This window comes from Chiloscyllium plagiosum, unplaced genomic scaffold (genome assembly GCF_037043375.1).
Source record: "Chiloscyllium plagiosum isolate Xiang-an unplaced genomic scaffold, Cpla_swu_hap1 HiC_scaffold_13, whole genome shotgun sequence".
Lineage (NCBI taxonomy): Eukaryota > Metazoa > Chordata > Chondrichthyes > Orectolobiformes > Hemiscylliidae > Chiloscyllium > Chiloscyllium plagiosum.
This window is the reverse complement of record NW_028270151.1, coordinates 27,554,332-27,571,004: the sequence shown is the minus strand read 5'-3', so window position 1 is coordinate 27,571,004 and position 16,673 is coordinate 27,554,332. Positions and strand designations below refer to the sequence as shown.

At 39.8% G+C, this 16,673-nt stretch overlaps 2 protein-coding genes across 10 annotated transcripts in view; one reads left to right on the top strand and one right to left on the bottom strand.

Moving 5' to 3' along the window:
• The window catches only part of LOC122556100 (uncharacterized), a 47,339-nt gene that overhangs the window by 25,264 nt on the left and 5,402 nt on the right, over nt 1-16,673 (top strand). For 5 of the 8 annotated variants that reach the window (XR_015759130.1, XR_015759129.1, XR_006313462.2 and 2 more), the window contains one exon: nt 154-290. Coding sequence is in view for 1 of the 8 variants with exons in the window: in XM_087993411.1 (XP_087849537.1) it covers nt 6,510-6,551; nt 8,853-8,928 (118 nt within the window). In the remaining 7 variants the exon portion in view is untranslated. Of the gene's footprint in view, nt 1-153; nt 291-6,509; nt 6,552-8,852; nt 8,929-16,673 lie in introns of those variants that run through there. The other 3 variants (XR_015759133.1, XM_087993411.1, XR_015759134.1) reach the window with 2 other exon arrangements.
• Nucleotides 104-16,673, bottom strand: part of ccdc50a (coiled-coil domain containing 50a) — a 99,616-nt gene continuing 83,046 nt past the window's right edge. For both annotated transcript variants that reach the window (XM_087993409.1, XM_087993410.1), the window contains 2 exons: nt 10,132-10,211; nt 104-7,625 (listed from right to left, as the gene is read on the bottom strand). In XM_087993409.1, the coding sequence (XP_087849535.1) occupies nt 7,606-7,625; nt 10,132-10,211 (100 nt within the window). In that variant the 3' untranslated portion in view covers nt 104-7,605. The remainder of the gene's footprint in view (nt 7,626-10,131; nt 10,212-16,673) is intronic.

Below are 16,673 nucleotides of genomic sequence, written 5' to 3'. Positions count from 1 at the left end.
TACCATTACTGTCTGTGGGAACTTGAGAGTAAATTGATTAATTAGTTTCTACATTGTGACAGTGACCACACTCAACATAGTTACTTGCCATGAAATGCCCAGGAATGGTTAAACATGTAAAAACTTTATTTTCTTTTTTATTCTATAATCAAGGTCACCAGTCCACATCCCCCCCTCAGTATGGCAGATGACTGAGGCTTAAAAGGTTAAAGTGAGGAACACTTTGAAGGAAATGCTGAAGAATGCAGACCATCAGTCAACAGAACATCTTTAAGCAGCATCTTATTTGATTTATTGTCAGAAGCAATAATTATAAACATAATTAAAAAGAATTTATAAAAATAATCTGGATGACATTAGCAAAAGCAGCTCCTTAAGTCAATAACATTGAAATACATAAGAATACACCGCAAGGCAGAATATGTGACTTAATTTGGGTAGTGTACAGAATAATAGTATAAAATAAAAATGTGGCAAATAAATGCTGCTATCTATTGAATATTTGGTCATATCTGGAATATATTTACCGAGCTGGGGTGAGCAGAGAAAGGACAAATAATACTGTTATCATAGCAAGGTGGACTCAATTGTCCAAATACTGACGTGGTGTTCAATACTGGCTGAGGAAAAACCTCAATTTACATCAACTAGTCAATTTTACTCTGTACCCTGGAGATTCCCTTACTTCCCTCTGTCTCCCTTGCCTCCTGCAATCTGTGCATCTTCTGAATCTTCAGGTGGCATCAACAAAACATTCAGTTGATAGTGTCTTTGAGTTTCAACCCAATGGTCGCCTGTTCCTAGCATTCACCATTTGGGAAAAAATATCCCCACAAACAATTTGTTGGGGATGAGCTTAACATTGGCTTCAAACCTAATCCTGGCAAAATGTAGCAATAACAGAAATTGCTGACATTTAATAAAAAAAATCACTGGAGTCAAAGCATTAACTCTGATTCTCCACCCTCCCACCCACCCCCACACAGATGCTACCCGACCTGCTGAATTTCTCCAGCAATTTCCGTTATTGTTTCAGATCTCCAGCATCCGCAGTTCTTTGTTTTACCCTGGCAAAACGTGGCTTGCATTTGGAGATTCATGTATGAGAAAAGTTTTGCCTATAGAGAATGTTGATCTGTTTCACATTAGCTTAGCTTCCAAATTGAGGGCATTCTGAAGCAACATCATGAGAGATTCAAACACAGCCAAAGTTTACAATCTGGAAATAGAAAATGGTTCTAAGTCCTTTCACTAATTGTCACTGAAACACATTGTAAACCCAATTGTATACCTAACTTTAAAGGACATTTATTCTTCCCTGGAAGACCAGATTAAATTGCTTCTTTACTAATGAATTTATTTTGCAAAATAATTTACATTCTATCCCTTCATAGATAAAAGAGGCGCGCGAGCCAAGTGTGGACTATGTTCTCTTTAAAACGCATAAAGCTAAAATACTAAAGTGCGATGAAGTTGCTTTGAAATCCACACAGAGAAATCCCTCATCGTGGAGTAATTCAGGCAGAAATACTCAAGATTGCAATAGTTTTCAATCCAGAGCACAATTCGAAAACACACCTTTCTACAGTGCTCCTCAATTACACAAATATGTCCTAGAGCACTTTATGGGTCAGAGATACAAACACAAAGTAGGAATATGGGTAGGACACTTGGATCCTCGAGACTGCACCACCATTCGATAAGATCATTGCTGTTCTTGTTACTTTATTGTTCCTGCCTACCCCGGATAACTTCTCATTCCTTTGTTTACTAAGAATTTACTTTTTCCTTATGAAATATTCAAAGACTCATTACTGCTTTTTGAGCAAGACAGTTCTAAGAATTCATGACTGAGAAACAAATTTCCTTAGCACCATTTTAAATGGTCAAGCCCATTAACTTTTAAACAGTGACCCCTAGTTCCAGATTCTCTTCACATCCACTCTGTCAAGACCCTCTTATATGTTTCAATAAAGTCATTTCCTACTCTTCTAGGTTTCAGCAAATACAAGTCTGGTTTGTTTAAATTTTATTCAGAAGACAACTCACCCATATCATAGAAGAATATCATAGATAATATCATAGAATCTCTAGTGTGGAAACAGGCCATTCAGCCCATTGAGTTTGCACTGACCCTCTGAAGTGCATCCCACACAGACCCCTACCCAGACACCATAACCCTGTAATTACCATGGCTAATCCAGTCTGCACTTTCCTGGACACAATGGACAACATGGCATGGCCAATCCACCTAATCCACACCTTTGAACTGTGGGATCAAACCAGAGCACAGACATGGGGAGAACATGCAAATTCCACACAAACAGTCATCCAAGGCTTGAACTGAACTTGGGTCCCTAGCCATGTGAGGCAGCAGTATTAACCACTTGAGTAAGTATAAGTTTAGTAAATCTTTACTGAACTGTTTTCAACATATAACATCCTTCCTTAAATAAGTAGAAAACAGTTGTACAAAGCATTTGAGACATGGTCTCATCAACGGACATTAAAATTATCAAGGGGTTAGAGGAGAAAATGAGAATTTACAATGAGATAAAGGATTAGCCATAATCATACTGAATGGTGGAGCAGACTTGGAGGGCTGAATGGCCTGTTTCTGTTCCTAGTTTCGATATTTTTTAATCAGTTCCCTGTATAACTGAAACATTACCTCCCTAGTTTTGTATTCAACCCCACTTATGCTAAACAACATTCTCTTAGCTTTCCTAATTATTTAGTATCCAGGAAGTCCCCCGCATTATGAACAGGTTCCATTCTCGAGTCCATTTGTAAGTCAGAGTACATGTTCGACAATATAAAGCAGCTATTCATAAGAGAAAGTGTCCATATGCTGGGTCTTTAAAACTAAGACCATACATGGGATCATTCATAAATCAGGAGCTCCCTGTATATGCATTCTGTCAGCGATTCATACAAGAGGACACTCAAATCCTTTTGAGTCTCTCAGCTCTGCAAATTCCCACTGTTTGGATAACACACTTTTTCTTATTCCTCTTGTCCAAATGGACAATTTCACATTTTCCCACATTATAATTAATTTGCCCATTCACTGAATTCTCTCTCTTTGTAGCCTCATTTCCTCTTCACAACCTACTTTTTAAAAAATTTTTAAGAATCCCTACAGTGTGGAAATAGGCCTTTCAGCCCAAGTCCACACCAACCCTCCGAAGAGTATCCCACAAAACCCATTCCCCATCATTCTATATTTACCCCTGATCTATTGCACCTAACCTACACATCCCTACAGTATGGGCAATTTAGCATGGTCAATTCACCTGACCTGCACATCTTTGGATTGTGGGAAGAAATCAGAGCACCCGGAGAAAACTCACTCAGACACGGGGAGAATGTGCAAACTCCACACAGTCGCCCGAGGGTGGAATCGAACTCACATCTCTGGCACTGTGAGGCAGCAGTGCTAACCACTAAGCCCCCGTGCTGCCCCTACTTATCTTTGTGATGCAATCTTAAACATGATAGGGCAATAGCGAGGAAGCAGGGTGGATGGAAAGTACAATGAAAGGAACAAAGAATTGGAGGGATTGAGAAGCCCCATAGAGTGCAAGATTATAAAGCCTGAAAGACTACCTGCTATTTGTGATACAATTGCAGGAGATGCCGCCACAAAGAGCAATCTAGCACTGGATATGTTGATGTAGTAGCTGTTGGACGAGACTGGTACTTCACATCCTGTATGAGTAATTCAGAGAGTATACATTCAGATTCCATTCTGGCAGTTTGAGAATTTTAAATAAAAATAACTGGTCTCAGTAAGTGACCAGTAGACTTCAGGATCATAACAAGAACCTGCTAGTGTTCTTTATTGCAGGAAACCTATTATCCTGGCAAGCTTAATTCTGTCAAATCATCAACTGAACTCAGCGAGAATGACACTCTCTTCATATGAGGCAATGAGGTGATTTTTAAATCATGCTAATTTCTAAAAAAAATTCTAACTACTAAAAACAAGAAATCTTTGGAATATGTTCAGCCTATCTTCATGAATCATGAATTAAGGTGGTAAGTGAGACAGTGGGCTGCGAGAGCAATTACCTGTGATATTTAGGTTTAAAAATCATCAAACAGAGGAAGTCAAGATTAACCGTCACTGGAAACTCCAGAAAGTGTTAGTGCAAAAAGTTTAAAGTTTCACTTAATTTTTTGAAGCATTTTAAACCTGGCTACTTTGATGTTTCTTTCTAAGAGATAAGGCAGATTTGTATTGCTCTGAGAATTATTGCTGACACAATGATCTGTGCACTTTTCTATAAACAGTCACACTTTGAACAGCGAATAAGTGACTGACAATGGAAGCACTTGTCTATTGGAGATTGACTATAAGAATGAGATGGCACAGAGCTTGGTGCTAGGCAGAAATCTGGCGTGGTGTTGTTATTGAATACAAGGACAACACGTGTAGCACAGTGCCACATAAAACAAAGCATTTCTTAAAAATGAGAATAGGAGGAACATTACCAGTTAAAAAATGCAAGCTTCTAAGTAGACACTGTGGATTTGAGGTTCAGATAAGCATTAGATAGAGAAACCTGACAATTCCAGACAAGGGGGCAGCAATGGACAAGTCCACACAGAATAGGGATGAAATGTACAGACTCCAGTAGGGTGGAAGGAATAGTCTTTGAATAGGTCCTATGATGGCACAAGAGTATGGCAGTGGTATATACACCTCAGAAGGATGGTACTAGGGAAAGACAGACTCATGGGAGGATAGTAAGAGAGGTGCAGAAAGAGATCTAAGGACAGCATTAGGGAACACACAAGGATGTTGACACAGATCCCAACAAGACAATACAATGGCAGGTAGAGTTGCAGAGCATAGTATCAGTGGAAGAAAGGATCATGAGGGATGGTGGTGTCCTTCATGGTCAGTTCAAATTTGTACTCTCAGATTTGGTCACAGACTGGACTAGCAGCAAATTTGAATCTAGGGTTCCTTATATTGCAGAAGGCGGCCAGTTGTGACAAGTTGTCTATTGCAGCCCACTCATATATGACCCTGGTGTTTAAGCTTTTAGTACCAGACATGGGCTGAGGCCTGCCAAAGATTGATCCACAAAGTACAAAAACCTTGGGATCATTCCCAAATGCTATTGTGAATATTGAGGAAGACAGACCAAGAGACGACTCCCCCATGGCCTTCTGTTGCACTACTTCAGTGCACTGTGGACAGTTAAGTACTCAGAGTAACTTACTTTTCGAGGGGAATAAAACTTGGTAAGTAAATGTCCTATGTCAATGAATGAATGCATGTGCAATGGTATAACACTGCATTCCTGAAGGACATCATAGACTTGATGCATTCCTCCATGGATGCTGTTCTAGTACAAGTCACCTCTGCTTTTGCATCTTCCCCAAAGAGGGAGAAACTTGCATTCTTGGGGTATCTGGGAGATATACTGCCACCAACTTGGGGAAGAGTGAACGAGAATATACCATTGGTCTGGCAAGTACAATATGTTTCATAAGAACCAATGCACTTTGGGAGTTTGGCATCAGAAAAAACAGTGAAGAGTACTGAATGCTGTTTTACAGACTGTCTCTGCTAGATACCAAGACACTGCTTTTCTTCGCAGACTGCCAGCCTTCACTACATTTATCAACTCTCATTACTTAACAGGATTTTTTTCTCTTTTACCAAGCATTAGTTTAAAAGATTTTGAGTTAAAAGTATGACATTCTGCTTCATTAACTCATCAAAAACTTTTCTGGCCTCACAGGTTGGCACAGTCTCAGACTTCTGCTCACCCCTGCTGCTCAACATACATGAAGCACAAGCAGCATAAACACAGACATGCAGCGGTGACTTACATTACCTTGACACACACATACACAGCATGCAGCACTGGCTGGGGAGAGTAGCACCTTCATTCTGAGAGACACAACAGTGGATCCTGTGAAATCCAATCAACTTACAAACATGATCTACAAACATGTCACAAAAGAAAGCCGTTAAGCTATTCCTATACACCTAAGCAAACACAGTTAATTGATCATTTAAGCAGCATTTAAAAGGAGGGTTAGGTAAAGAGGGGGACGAGGAGTTCTTGGGGTTGAAGAAGTGGTTGGGAGGGCTGGAGTTGGAGAACAACCGGGATTAAGTATGATTTTCCTCAAAACATTACAGTGTTGTCAAGATATACCTGCAATTATAGATAGGCAGGCAACAACAGAGAGGCAGTCATGAATCACTCACTGGTGTTTTTCACACACACTGTTAATCTCAAGCTGATCTCCACGATCCTGCAGCAACCACATACCTGCTGAAAACAAACACCCTTCTAACAAGGACTGAAAATTGCAACTTATGAAATATGGTTCTTCAAATACTTGAAAATTCAACTGAAAAATAGAATTCTTTCAATCAGCCAAGATGTTGCATATTGGAGTGATCAGTAGAATCGCACTTCTAAAAAGAGTTGCAAATCCACGACCAAAATTTGTTTCGAAAAATGCTTTTTGTTTTGCAGATTCAGCAGTCATTGAATGGAAGGAGTTGAGATCAAGAACAGGTAAAACAGAGCAATAACATGGCATGAAGATGTGATTCAGATCCATATTTAGTCAATATAATTCAGTTCCTGTTTTAATGTTGTCAGAAGAAACTCCTATGTGGTGCTGTAATGTCTCCTATGGCGAGAGGGTGTATTCAAGCATGACAAATTGACATGGGCAATTTTTATTTTAAATGTGGACACAAGAATTCATATGGAAAACTTAACAGAAAGAGCCTGCAGAGTCAGAATTTTAATATTTAGATATGTGAAAATGAAAATACTTATAGATTTCAAGACTATTATACGCATTCCTGGAGAGAGGAGCAGAGATAAACAGTAGCAAATTAGCTTGAATGTCAGTTCAAGATCTGTCAAAATGGAAAAGACATGTATGCAGCAATTTTCCCAAACACCTGCAGGTTCTTGTGCTATGAAGTGTGCTTGGTGGAACCTGGTTTGTTTCACCATTACTTGCCCTTCCCTAACCACAAGTAATTCTCTGGATCCCACTAATAACAAATTATTAATTGTACTTTAACAGAAATTGTATTTATCCAACAAATTTTGTGGCCACCGTAACTCAAACAACCTTAACTTGACGAGAACCTGGAAAGGTCATAAAGAAAAGCCAATAAGAGAAGAATCACAAAATTCGACCATACGATTAAAGTTTTGCTGCAACTGCAAGTGATTCAATCTGCTGAGCATGGCTGTTTAGAATACACAGTGGAAGCCTGAGTTAAAAACAAATATATTTATAATAAAAAGTTAATACAACTTAACATTTTTGTTTAAAAAAAATAAAAATCACCATCCCTTGGGTTATTGTGCAACAGGCTCAACAATAAAGATTTTACACTCCCAAACAAGATCAGGTTGGCGCTGATAGGTAGCTCACACTAAATCTGCTGCCAAACATGAAAACATCTAGTAGTTCTTTTCCCCGCGTAAACAGGTTAGAGAGAAGTATTGGGTGAAACTCTTTCAGTAACTTTCAGCCTAATCCACACAGAACAGAAACAGATGAAACTTTGATCCTCTTCATTTCAGAACTGCTTCATGCTTTCAGTCACTGTCTGTAATAAGAAACTGAACAAACAAACTCCAATTAATAATGAGAAACATGGCATTGCACCTTGATCAGAGTCTGGTTTGAGGTATGGCATTCATCTCAGGAAAGATATATTTACCATGAAGGGGATATACAGTAGCCTTCAGCAGTATGATACCACAGTAACCAAAGGTAAAATTTGGCTACATGTTGCCGAGGTTAGGTTTGTGTTCCCTTGAGTTTAGAAGATTACTATTGGGTGATCTAATCAAAGTGCTCAAGATGATTGAATGATTCAATTGAGTTGATACAGGGAAACTATTCTCTCTGGTGGCACAGTCCAGAAAAATGGGGAACATAATCTTAAAATTAGACTCAAGCCATTCAGAAGTGAAAGTAGAAACCAGTTTTCTTCCAAGTTGTGTGGAAATCTGAACATGACTGTAAATGACTGACATTTTAAAAACTTTGATATTATTACTGGATAAGAATAACTTGACATATACAGCAATGGCAAATCAATGGAGTTGAGGTACAGTTCAGCGATAGTCCTCAACCTCCATGTACGTTTGGTTAATATCCTAGTAATATCATGGCCAAATAGTCTTGAATTTAGCTTGGATCCATTTCCTGAAGGTGCCACCATCTTCCCCCAAAACCATGGCCAGAAAGAAAAAAAGTATTTTAATTCCATCAGGCTTAACTTCTAGGTCAGGTATCTCAAAAGGTATTGAAAAATGGTGTGACCTCATCATTCTCAATTCTTTTTTGAGCTACCCAAAATGGAGCAATACTCATGAATTATAAAAGCTGTCTCTGATACAACACATGCACAAATTGGAACAACAAAGATTCTGCAGCACACACTTGAGAATGATACCATCCTACTCTCACTATCACCAACAGAGCTTTAGGTCACAATTTCATTGCTACATGTGGGGTGCAAAAAAAAACTGCTAAAGGTAGTGGAAGCAGATGCAATATAATTTTGAAAGGAAATACGATGGCAACCAGAGGGCGATAAACTTGCAGAGCTACAGGAAGAAAGGTGTGAAGAGGACTGAGTGAATGGCTCCAAAAAGTTGGTACAGATGTAGATTAGATTCCCTATAGTGTGGAAACAGGCTATTTGGCCCAACAAGTCTGCACCAAACTTCCAAAGAGTAACCCAACCCCCTACATTTACCCCTGACTAATGCACCTAACACTATGGGCAATTTAGCATGGCCAATTCACCTAACCTACACATCTTTGGATTGTGATAGGAAACTGGAGCACCCAGAAGAAACCCACGCAGACACAGGGAGGATGTGCAAACTCCACACAGGCAAGTCACCCGAGGTAGGAATCGAACCCAGGTCTCTGGCACTGTGAGGTAGCAGTGCTAACCACTGGGCCACCGTGCCGCCCCTTCATGGGACAAATCTCTGCCTCCTCTGTAGTATTGACCAAATCTGCTTTGTTTCTTAGGATGTCAGTGTACTTTGAAAGTCCCTCATACTTGGTCTTAAACCAGTTGCCAGGTCAAATCCAATATAAAGTTAGTTCTCCTGCTTTGCTGAAATTCCATTCAGTGAAGTGTAGTGAAATAATCTGTCCCCTGAAGAAGCAACGTAGAATAATTCCTCTCATATACTTTTATTATTATTACTTATGAAGCTGGAGATAGAACCAGGGCTGAAAATTCCCTACATTTAGCATTTCAAAATATGCATCTCAATACGTCCTATAGAATAGCAGACTTTCAGCCTCAAACAAAGATGTAGAGAACTTAGTGAGAGTTCTAAAATGTGGCTGCAGATGATGGAACAGGAAAGATTATTCATGAATTATCACAAAAGACAACAAGTTTGAATCGGTATTATTCTTAAGACATGAGAACTTGCTGAAGGAGTTGAGTGAAGGACGATTCAACGGATGTATATCATACATGAATTTGAAAGGGTCAACATCTGAGTGCAAAAAACACCACCCTATGATGTAATGAGAACTGAATGGAGAATAAAGCAGGATCTCATGGGAGACAGACAAAGGGTAGGTACTCCTCATAGTCTTTGTAGTAATGTACAGTAGTGTCTATTCTTATAACTTGTAAATACGTACCAAGATGCAAAAAGCATTTTGTTACAAGACTCTTCATTAAACCAAAAGGTGGTTAGCCTCACATAATCTAGACCATACCAGACCTTAAGGAACCCACACATTTAGATGATTTGGATAGCAGCACATGTGGTAATGTACACCAAAAGGGAGAAAGAAATAATGATGTTCGTCAGCTTCAAACTGAAGATGGGAAGCTCCTACAAAAGGCTGAAGAGGGAAGCATAAGATCATGAAGCATGGGGAAAATGAGCTGAGGACTTGCCCCTTGGCAGATCACTACAGCTGTGTCTATATGTATAGCAACATCAATCCTAAATCACAGCCTGCAGATTTAGTAAAAACTGGATGTTTGGGAGTGAAACATCTTCCTTTAAAATCCCAGCCAAAGCCAGCATTTGCTGTCCACTAGGCTCAAGACTTGGCACTTTGTGTGCATTGTACCTTTCTGTGATGATTCAGAAGGCCTGGAGGCAGGGCGAGGAGGGCGCTGCGGAGTTGACTCCTCTTGATATGCAGGAGGCCTGCAGGAAAGAAAAAATGATGCATAAGATGTATTAAATTATGGCAAGTGTCAATCACCCTTCATTGTCATCCAGTACTTCTTGCTTCAGTGCATTTTCATCCAACTGAGATCCAATAGAATCACAACTCAGATTAGAAGCCCTAAAGGAATATAGAAAGTTCAGGTTTACTTAAAAAAGAAATAAGGATAAAGAAGAGGGAGCATGAAAAACGAACACTCTCAGGCAGAATAAAGGAAAACCTAGAGATCATTAAAAGTATTTAAGGGACAAAAAGATAAATAGGGAAAGACTAGGGTCAACCAGAGACCAAAGTGGCAATGAGAGTATAGTGGGCTTGAAAGTAGAAAAACTCTCAGGCTGCAGTGGGAGGCAAAGGAGCAGAATACAGGGAGTTCTGATATTAATTTTAAAATCCTTTCTGGCCAACAGAAGGGTGCCATAGGATTGGAGGACAGCTAATGTGGTAGTATTGATCAATAATAATTGTAACGATAAATATGGAAACTATAGGACAGTGACTAACATCAGTGGTCAGGAAATATTTGAAAAAACTTTGAGGGACAGATTTAAACTCCCCTTCGAAAGGCAAGAATTAATCAAGGAGAGTCTACATGGCTTTGTCCGAGAGCTGATGATGTCTAATGAATTTGATTGAATTTTCTGAGGAGGTAATGGGGTGTGCAGCTGAGGGTAATAATGAGTCTACATGTACTTCAGTAGGGCTTTTGACAAGGTTACAACATGGGAGACTGATCAAGAAGGAAAGAGTTCATGGGATCCATGGCAATTTAGTAAATTGGATCCAAAGTTGGCTTAATGACAGGTAGTAGAGGATGACAGTCGAAGATTGTCTTGTGACTGGAAGCTTGCGTTCAGTGGCATATTACAGGGTTCGGTCCTGGTCCCTTGCAGATTGTGGTCTACATTAATGATCTACTTGAATGTAGGAAGTATGATCAGCAAGTTCACAGATGACATGAAAATTGGTGGTGTGATAAATAAGGAGGAGGAAAGCCTTAGACTACAGGACAATGTGAACAAGCCTAGTCAGATGAGCTGAACAGTTGCAAAAAGACGTTAATCTTGAAAAGAAAGAAGTGATGCATTTTGGAAGGACAAATGGACAGGAGGATACAAGATGAATGGTAGAATCAGAGGAATGGGGGACCTTAGTGTGATGTCTATGGATTCCTGACAGCAGCTCCATGAGGTGGTTATGGTGGCATATGGGATACTTGTCTTTATTTTAGTCAAGGCACTAAACATAAAAGCACGGAGGGTATAATGGAGTTGTATAAAAGTTATTTAGGTCACAGCTGGAGTACTGTGTGTAGTTCTGGTTGTCAGACTGTAGGAAGGATGTGATTGTCCAAAATGCAGTGCATTGGAGATTCATCAGGATGCTGCCTCCACTGGGAACATTTCAGCAATGAAAAGGCTAGACAGACCGGGGTTTTTGCTTCAAGGAGCACCTGATAGAGGTGTACAAAATTGTGAGGAGCATAGACAAGGCAGATAGTAAGAAACGTATACACTTATTTGAGGGATCGATCACTAGGGTTATACGTTTAAGGTATAGGGTAGGAATTTGAGAGAAGATCTGAGGAAGAAAAGTTTCACCTGGAGAGTGGGGATATCTGGAATTCACTTCATAAAAGGCTGATAGCAGCAGGATCCCTCCCATCCTGTAAGCAGTGTTCAGGCAAACACTTCAAATACCATAGCATACAATGTTGGAAAATGACATTTGAGTAGATAGGTGCTTGGTGAGTGGCGTGGACAGGATGGGCCTGTTTTCCATGCTGTGAAATCTCCATGACTGAGAAAGCGAGCCATTGGGAGTCTGAGAGAAAAGCAGCAAAAGTATTTTGCTCAGAAAGATAATTACAAGACTTCGTTATACACTGTACCAATCAACATTACACTTCCCATCATTTAAAAAAGGCACATGTTCCAATTTCTCCATGACACCATAAAAGCTGAGAATAGGATTGCAGTCATTAACAGTCCTTCTTACGAAGCAAATTTTAATTGCAGTCCAGTTCCACTGTCAGCAACTGCTTTATTTTAATTGCAGTTTCTAAGTTGCAACCCAAGTTTCATTTAGAAGAAATTCAATGTGCAAAAGACAATCGAGCATTAAGAGGCATTATTTGTTTATTTTATATTATGTTCAGTGCGCCTTTATTAAGTATGGGTGAGAGACTACACACAACTGTTTCAGCCAGAAATAAACAGAACTCTTATAACATACAATGTGAAAATTGACAGTTTTGTAAATAACAAATGGTTATTACTTTTCAGTCAATATCATGTTTTAACTTTGAATGTTTGAATTGACAGGTGTATTGGGTATTAAATGGGTTCTGGGATAGATGAGCTTTTATGATATTCATTTTTACAAGAAGATATTTGTGCTCTTGCAAATTAAAGGTGTGGTGGCTGTCAGGAATGGCTGGTGGACAGGGAGGGAGGAGAGAGACAAAATGATTCAAAGAAAAGGCTTTTGTTGGTTAGGTCTACCAGTCAAATTCAATCCAATGGCTGCTGCATAGGTTTGGAATTGGGAATCTCTCAAAGAATTTAATGCAATACAAAACCAGTTTATATGCCTGAGGGGCAAAGAGCTTTGCCAAAAAAAGTAGCCATGAATGACTAAAGAGCTATGTGACAACATAAAGCAAAAGATAACTCATGCAACTTCAAAATGCAACACAGATCCTAGCAAGTAGAAGAGATATAAAATAACAAAAAAAGGCAATTATGTAACTACAGTAACAGCTGTAAAAATATGAAAAAGCATCTTGCAAAGGATATCATAAACAACATATATTTTAAACAATTATATCAGGTAAAAAGAAGAGAGTGATACGGAGTAGTATGAGCCCTTGAAAATTATAAACAGTAATAGTGTTAATTAAAGTAAGGAAATAAGGACACATTGAACAAGCACTTTGTATCAATATTTACAGTTCATGATGGCCATAGCATATTGGGAATTTAAAGAAAAGTACTATTAGACCAAGGAAAGAGAATTATCAGCAAAATAACAGAGTAAAAGAATGGCACTGAAGAGTATGAGATCCTTTTGACCAGTGATTTTCCATCCCAGGTTTTAAATGAAGTGGGGACGGGGGAACATTACAGGATGCACAAATTATAACATTCTGCCTCCTGCAAGCTGTGTAATCTCCTAGAAAAAGCTAAAAGACTGTTTACAAAAAAAAACCTTTGCTCGAAGGAATACTGTGCACACATGCACAGACTCAGAATGTTACTATTGAGCATCCAGCATTAAAATGCTGTGCACATAAAACAATGTAACTAAATTCACAGACAAAAGAAACACAAGTATTTTTTAGAGAAATAGTTCTAGGAAGAATGGGGTAATGAAAAGGGCCTGTGATCCATGTTGTGTGAAAAAATATTACATCAAAAACTCCCTTCAGATACTTACAACCTGACTGTTCAGCATATCTTCAAAATACAAAATAATTTGGCAGCCACAATATATTTTGCTTTCAATTACCAAATGAAACCACTTTCGTCATAGGAGACAGGTGAAAATCATTACGTGTTTGAATCATTGACAGAGACTACTAGAATGACAATTTCTTTGCATCAGAAATATTTTAAAGAGACGTTGGATGGTTTTCATTTCTATTGAGAGCTGTCATGATGTCATAGTTGCAAACGTGTCAGCAGAGATGGATCATGGTGGTCCCTAATGGCAACGTCCATCTCCTGCATTGGGAATATATATTCCAAAGCAAAAAAAAGGACAAAAAAATGAAAATCCAGACAGTTAGAGAAGTGTTTTGGAAAATTTCCTTGACTCCATCAGGTGATAGGTCCTTGTCCAACAGATTGGATAACATAGATGACCTAGGAGTGACTCTGGATAATGTCAGTGACCAAAACCACACAGAAGAAGAATATGACACTGTGGGAGAGGTGTTGATCTAGTGGTCTAGCGCTAGATTATTGATCCAGAAACACAGGTAATGTTCTAAGGATCCAGGTTTGAATCCTGTCACAGCAGATGGTGGAATTTGAACTCAATAAATGACTAAAATTAAGACTGTTGACTGTCAGAAAAACATACTGGGTTCATTAATGTCCTCCAGAAAAGTAATCCTGCCATCCTTATCTGGTCCAGCCTGCACATAACTCCAGACCCACAGCAACGTGGCTGATCTCAACTGCTCTCTGAAATAGCCGAACATGCCACTAGTTTTGCGAAGATTTGTAGCTCAGGTTGAGGTTTTGGATGTAGGTTTGCTCGCTGAGCTGGAAGGTTCATTTCCAGAGGTTTCGTCACCATAGTAGGTAACATCTTCTGTGGGCCTCCAGGCGAAGCTTTTACCCAGAGAGTAGTGGGAATCTTGAATGTATTGCCTAGGAAGTAGATGAGGTGGCAAATCTCACAACCTTTAAAACATTCAACGCTATAGCCCAAGTGTTGGAAAGTGGGATTAGTGTAGTTATTTTTAATTCATTCACAGGATGAGGGTGTCGCTGGCTAGGACAGCATTTATTGCCCAGCTCAGAGAGCAGTTAAGAGTCAAACATATTGCTGTGGGTCAGGAGCCAAGTGTAATTCAGAGCAGGTAAGGATCAATGTTTTCTTCCCTAAAATACAGCAGTGAACCAGATGGGGTTTTCCAACAATCAACAATAAATTCATGGTCATCATTACACTCTATTCCACGTTGTTTATCATTGAATTCAAATTCCATCATGTGTCGTGCCAGGACTCAAATCTGGGTCCCACAGGTACAGCATCAGCAAGAATGACCACCGCACAGTCCATGTGGAACAAAGTCCCCCTTCACAATGATAATACCTTACATTGTGGCTGTGTGGCATTATGATCATACTAAATGGACAGACTTTAAATATATCTAACAACTCAAGGCTAAGCAATATGGGCCATCAATAGCAGCAGAATCATACTCCAATGCAATCTTCAACCTCAGGGCCCACAATTTATCATATTGTGGCATATTCCAGTCTACTACTTCCATAAAAGCTGGAAATCAAATCTGGTTCGATTAAAAGTGCAGGATGGCATGCCAGAAGCAGCACCATGCATTCCAAAAGTGAGGTGTCAGTTGGGCAAAGCTACAAAACAGCATGCCAGAGACCGAACTGAGTGATCCCAACCAACGGATTAGACCAAAGCTCTGCAGTCCTGCCACATCCAGTTGGTCAAACAGCTCACTGGAGGAGGTGGTTCTACAAACGTTACCTCCCTCAATGATGGGAGAACCAGCCTGCCAGTGCAAAAGATGAGGCTGCAACATTCGCAACAATCTTCAGCCAAAAGTGCCGACTGGTCAATCTCTGCCTTCTCCAGTGGTCCCCGACATCACAGATGCCAGTCTTCAGCCAATTCAAATCACTCCACTTGAAAGGCGAAAGTGAGGACTGCAGATTCTGGAGATTAGAGTCGAGAGCAGGATTCTCCTGCTCCTCGGATGCTGCCTGATCTGCTGTGCTTTTCCAGCACCGCACTCTCTTAATATCAATAATTGATTTTAGGTAGTGGATACTGCATTGGCTACACAGTCTGACAAAATTCTGGCAGTAGCTCTCAAGCTTGCCACACCTATTGCCAATTGTTCCAGTACTGTTACACACAGGCATCTACAGTGTGGAAAATTGCCCTGGTATGTCCTGTACACAAAAAGCAGGACAATTGCAAAATGGCCAATTATTGTCCCATCAGTCGATTTTTGATTATCAACGTAAAGTGATGGAAATGGTCTTCATTGGTGCTATCAAGCATTACTTGCTCAACAGGAACATCTGCAATGAAGCCCAGTTTGGGTTCTGCCAGGGCCAATCAGTTCCTGACCTCATTCAGCTTTGATTCAAATGTGGACAAAATGGATGAATTCCAGAGGTGTGAGATGTCACTCTACCAAGGCTGCATTTGCCAGAGTATGGCATTATGGAAACCCAGCAAAACTGGAATTAATGGGAATCGGGGAAACACACTCCAATAGTTGGAGTTATACCTTGCATGTAGGAGATGGTTGCGGTTATTGAAAGTCAGTCATCCAGGTCCAAGATATCTCTGCAGGAGTTCCTCAGGGTGCTGGCCAAGACCAAACCATTTTCAGCTGTTTCATTAATGCCCTTCCCTCCATCGTAAGGACAGAATGATTGTACAATATTCTGCAGCATTCAGCACTCCTCAGATATTGAAACAGTCCACAGATACTGGAATAAGAGCTAGGCAACATCTAGGTTTAAGCTAACAAATGACAAGTAACATTTATGCAACACACGTGCCATGCAATGACCATCTCCAACAACAGATAATCTAACCATAGCCCCTTGACCTTCAATGGCGTTGGCATCACTGAAACCCTCAATATCAACAGCCTGAGCCTAACCATTGACCAGAAACTCAACTGGATTTGCCATATAATTACAATGGCGACAACTGCA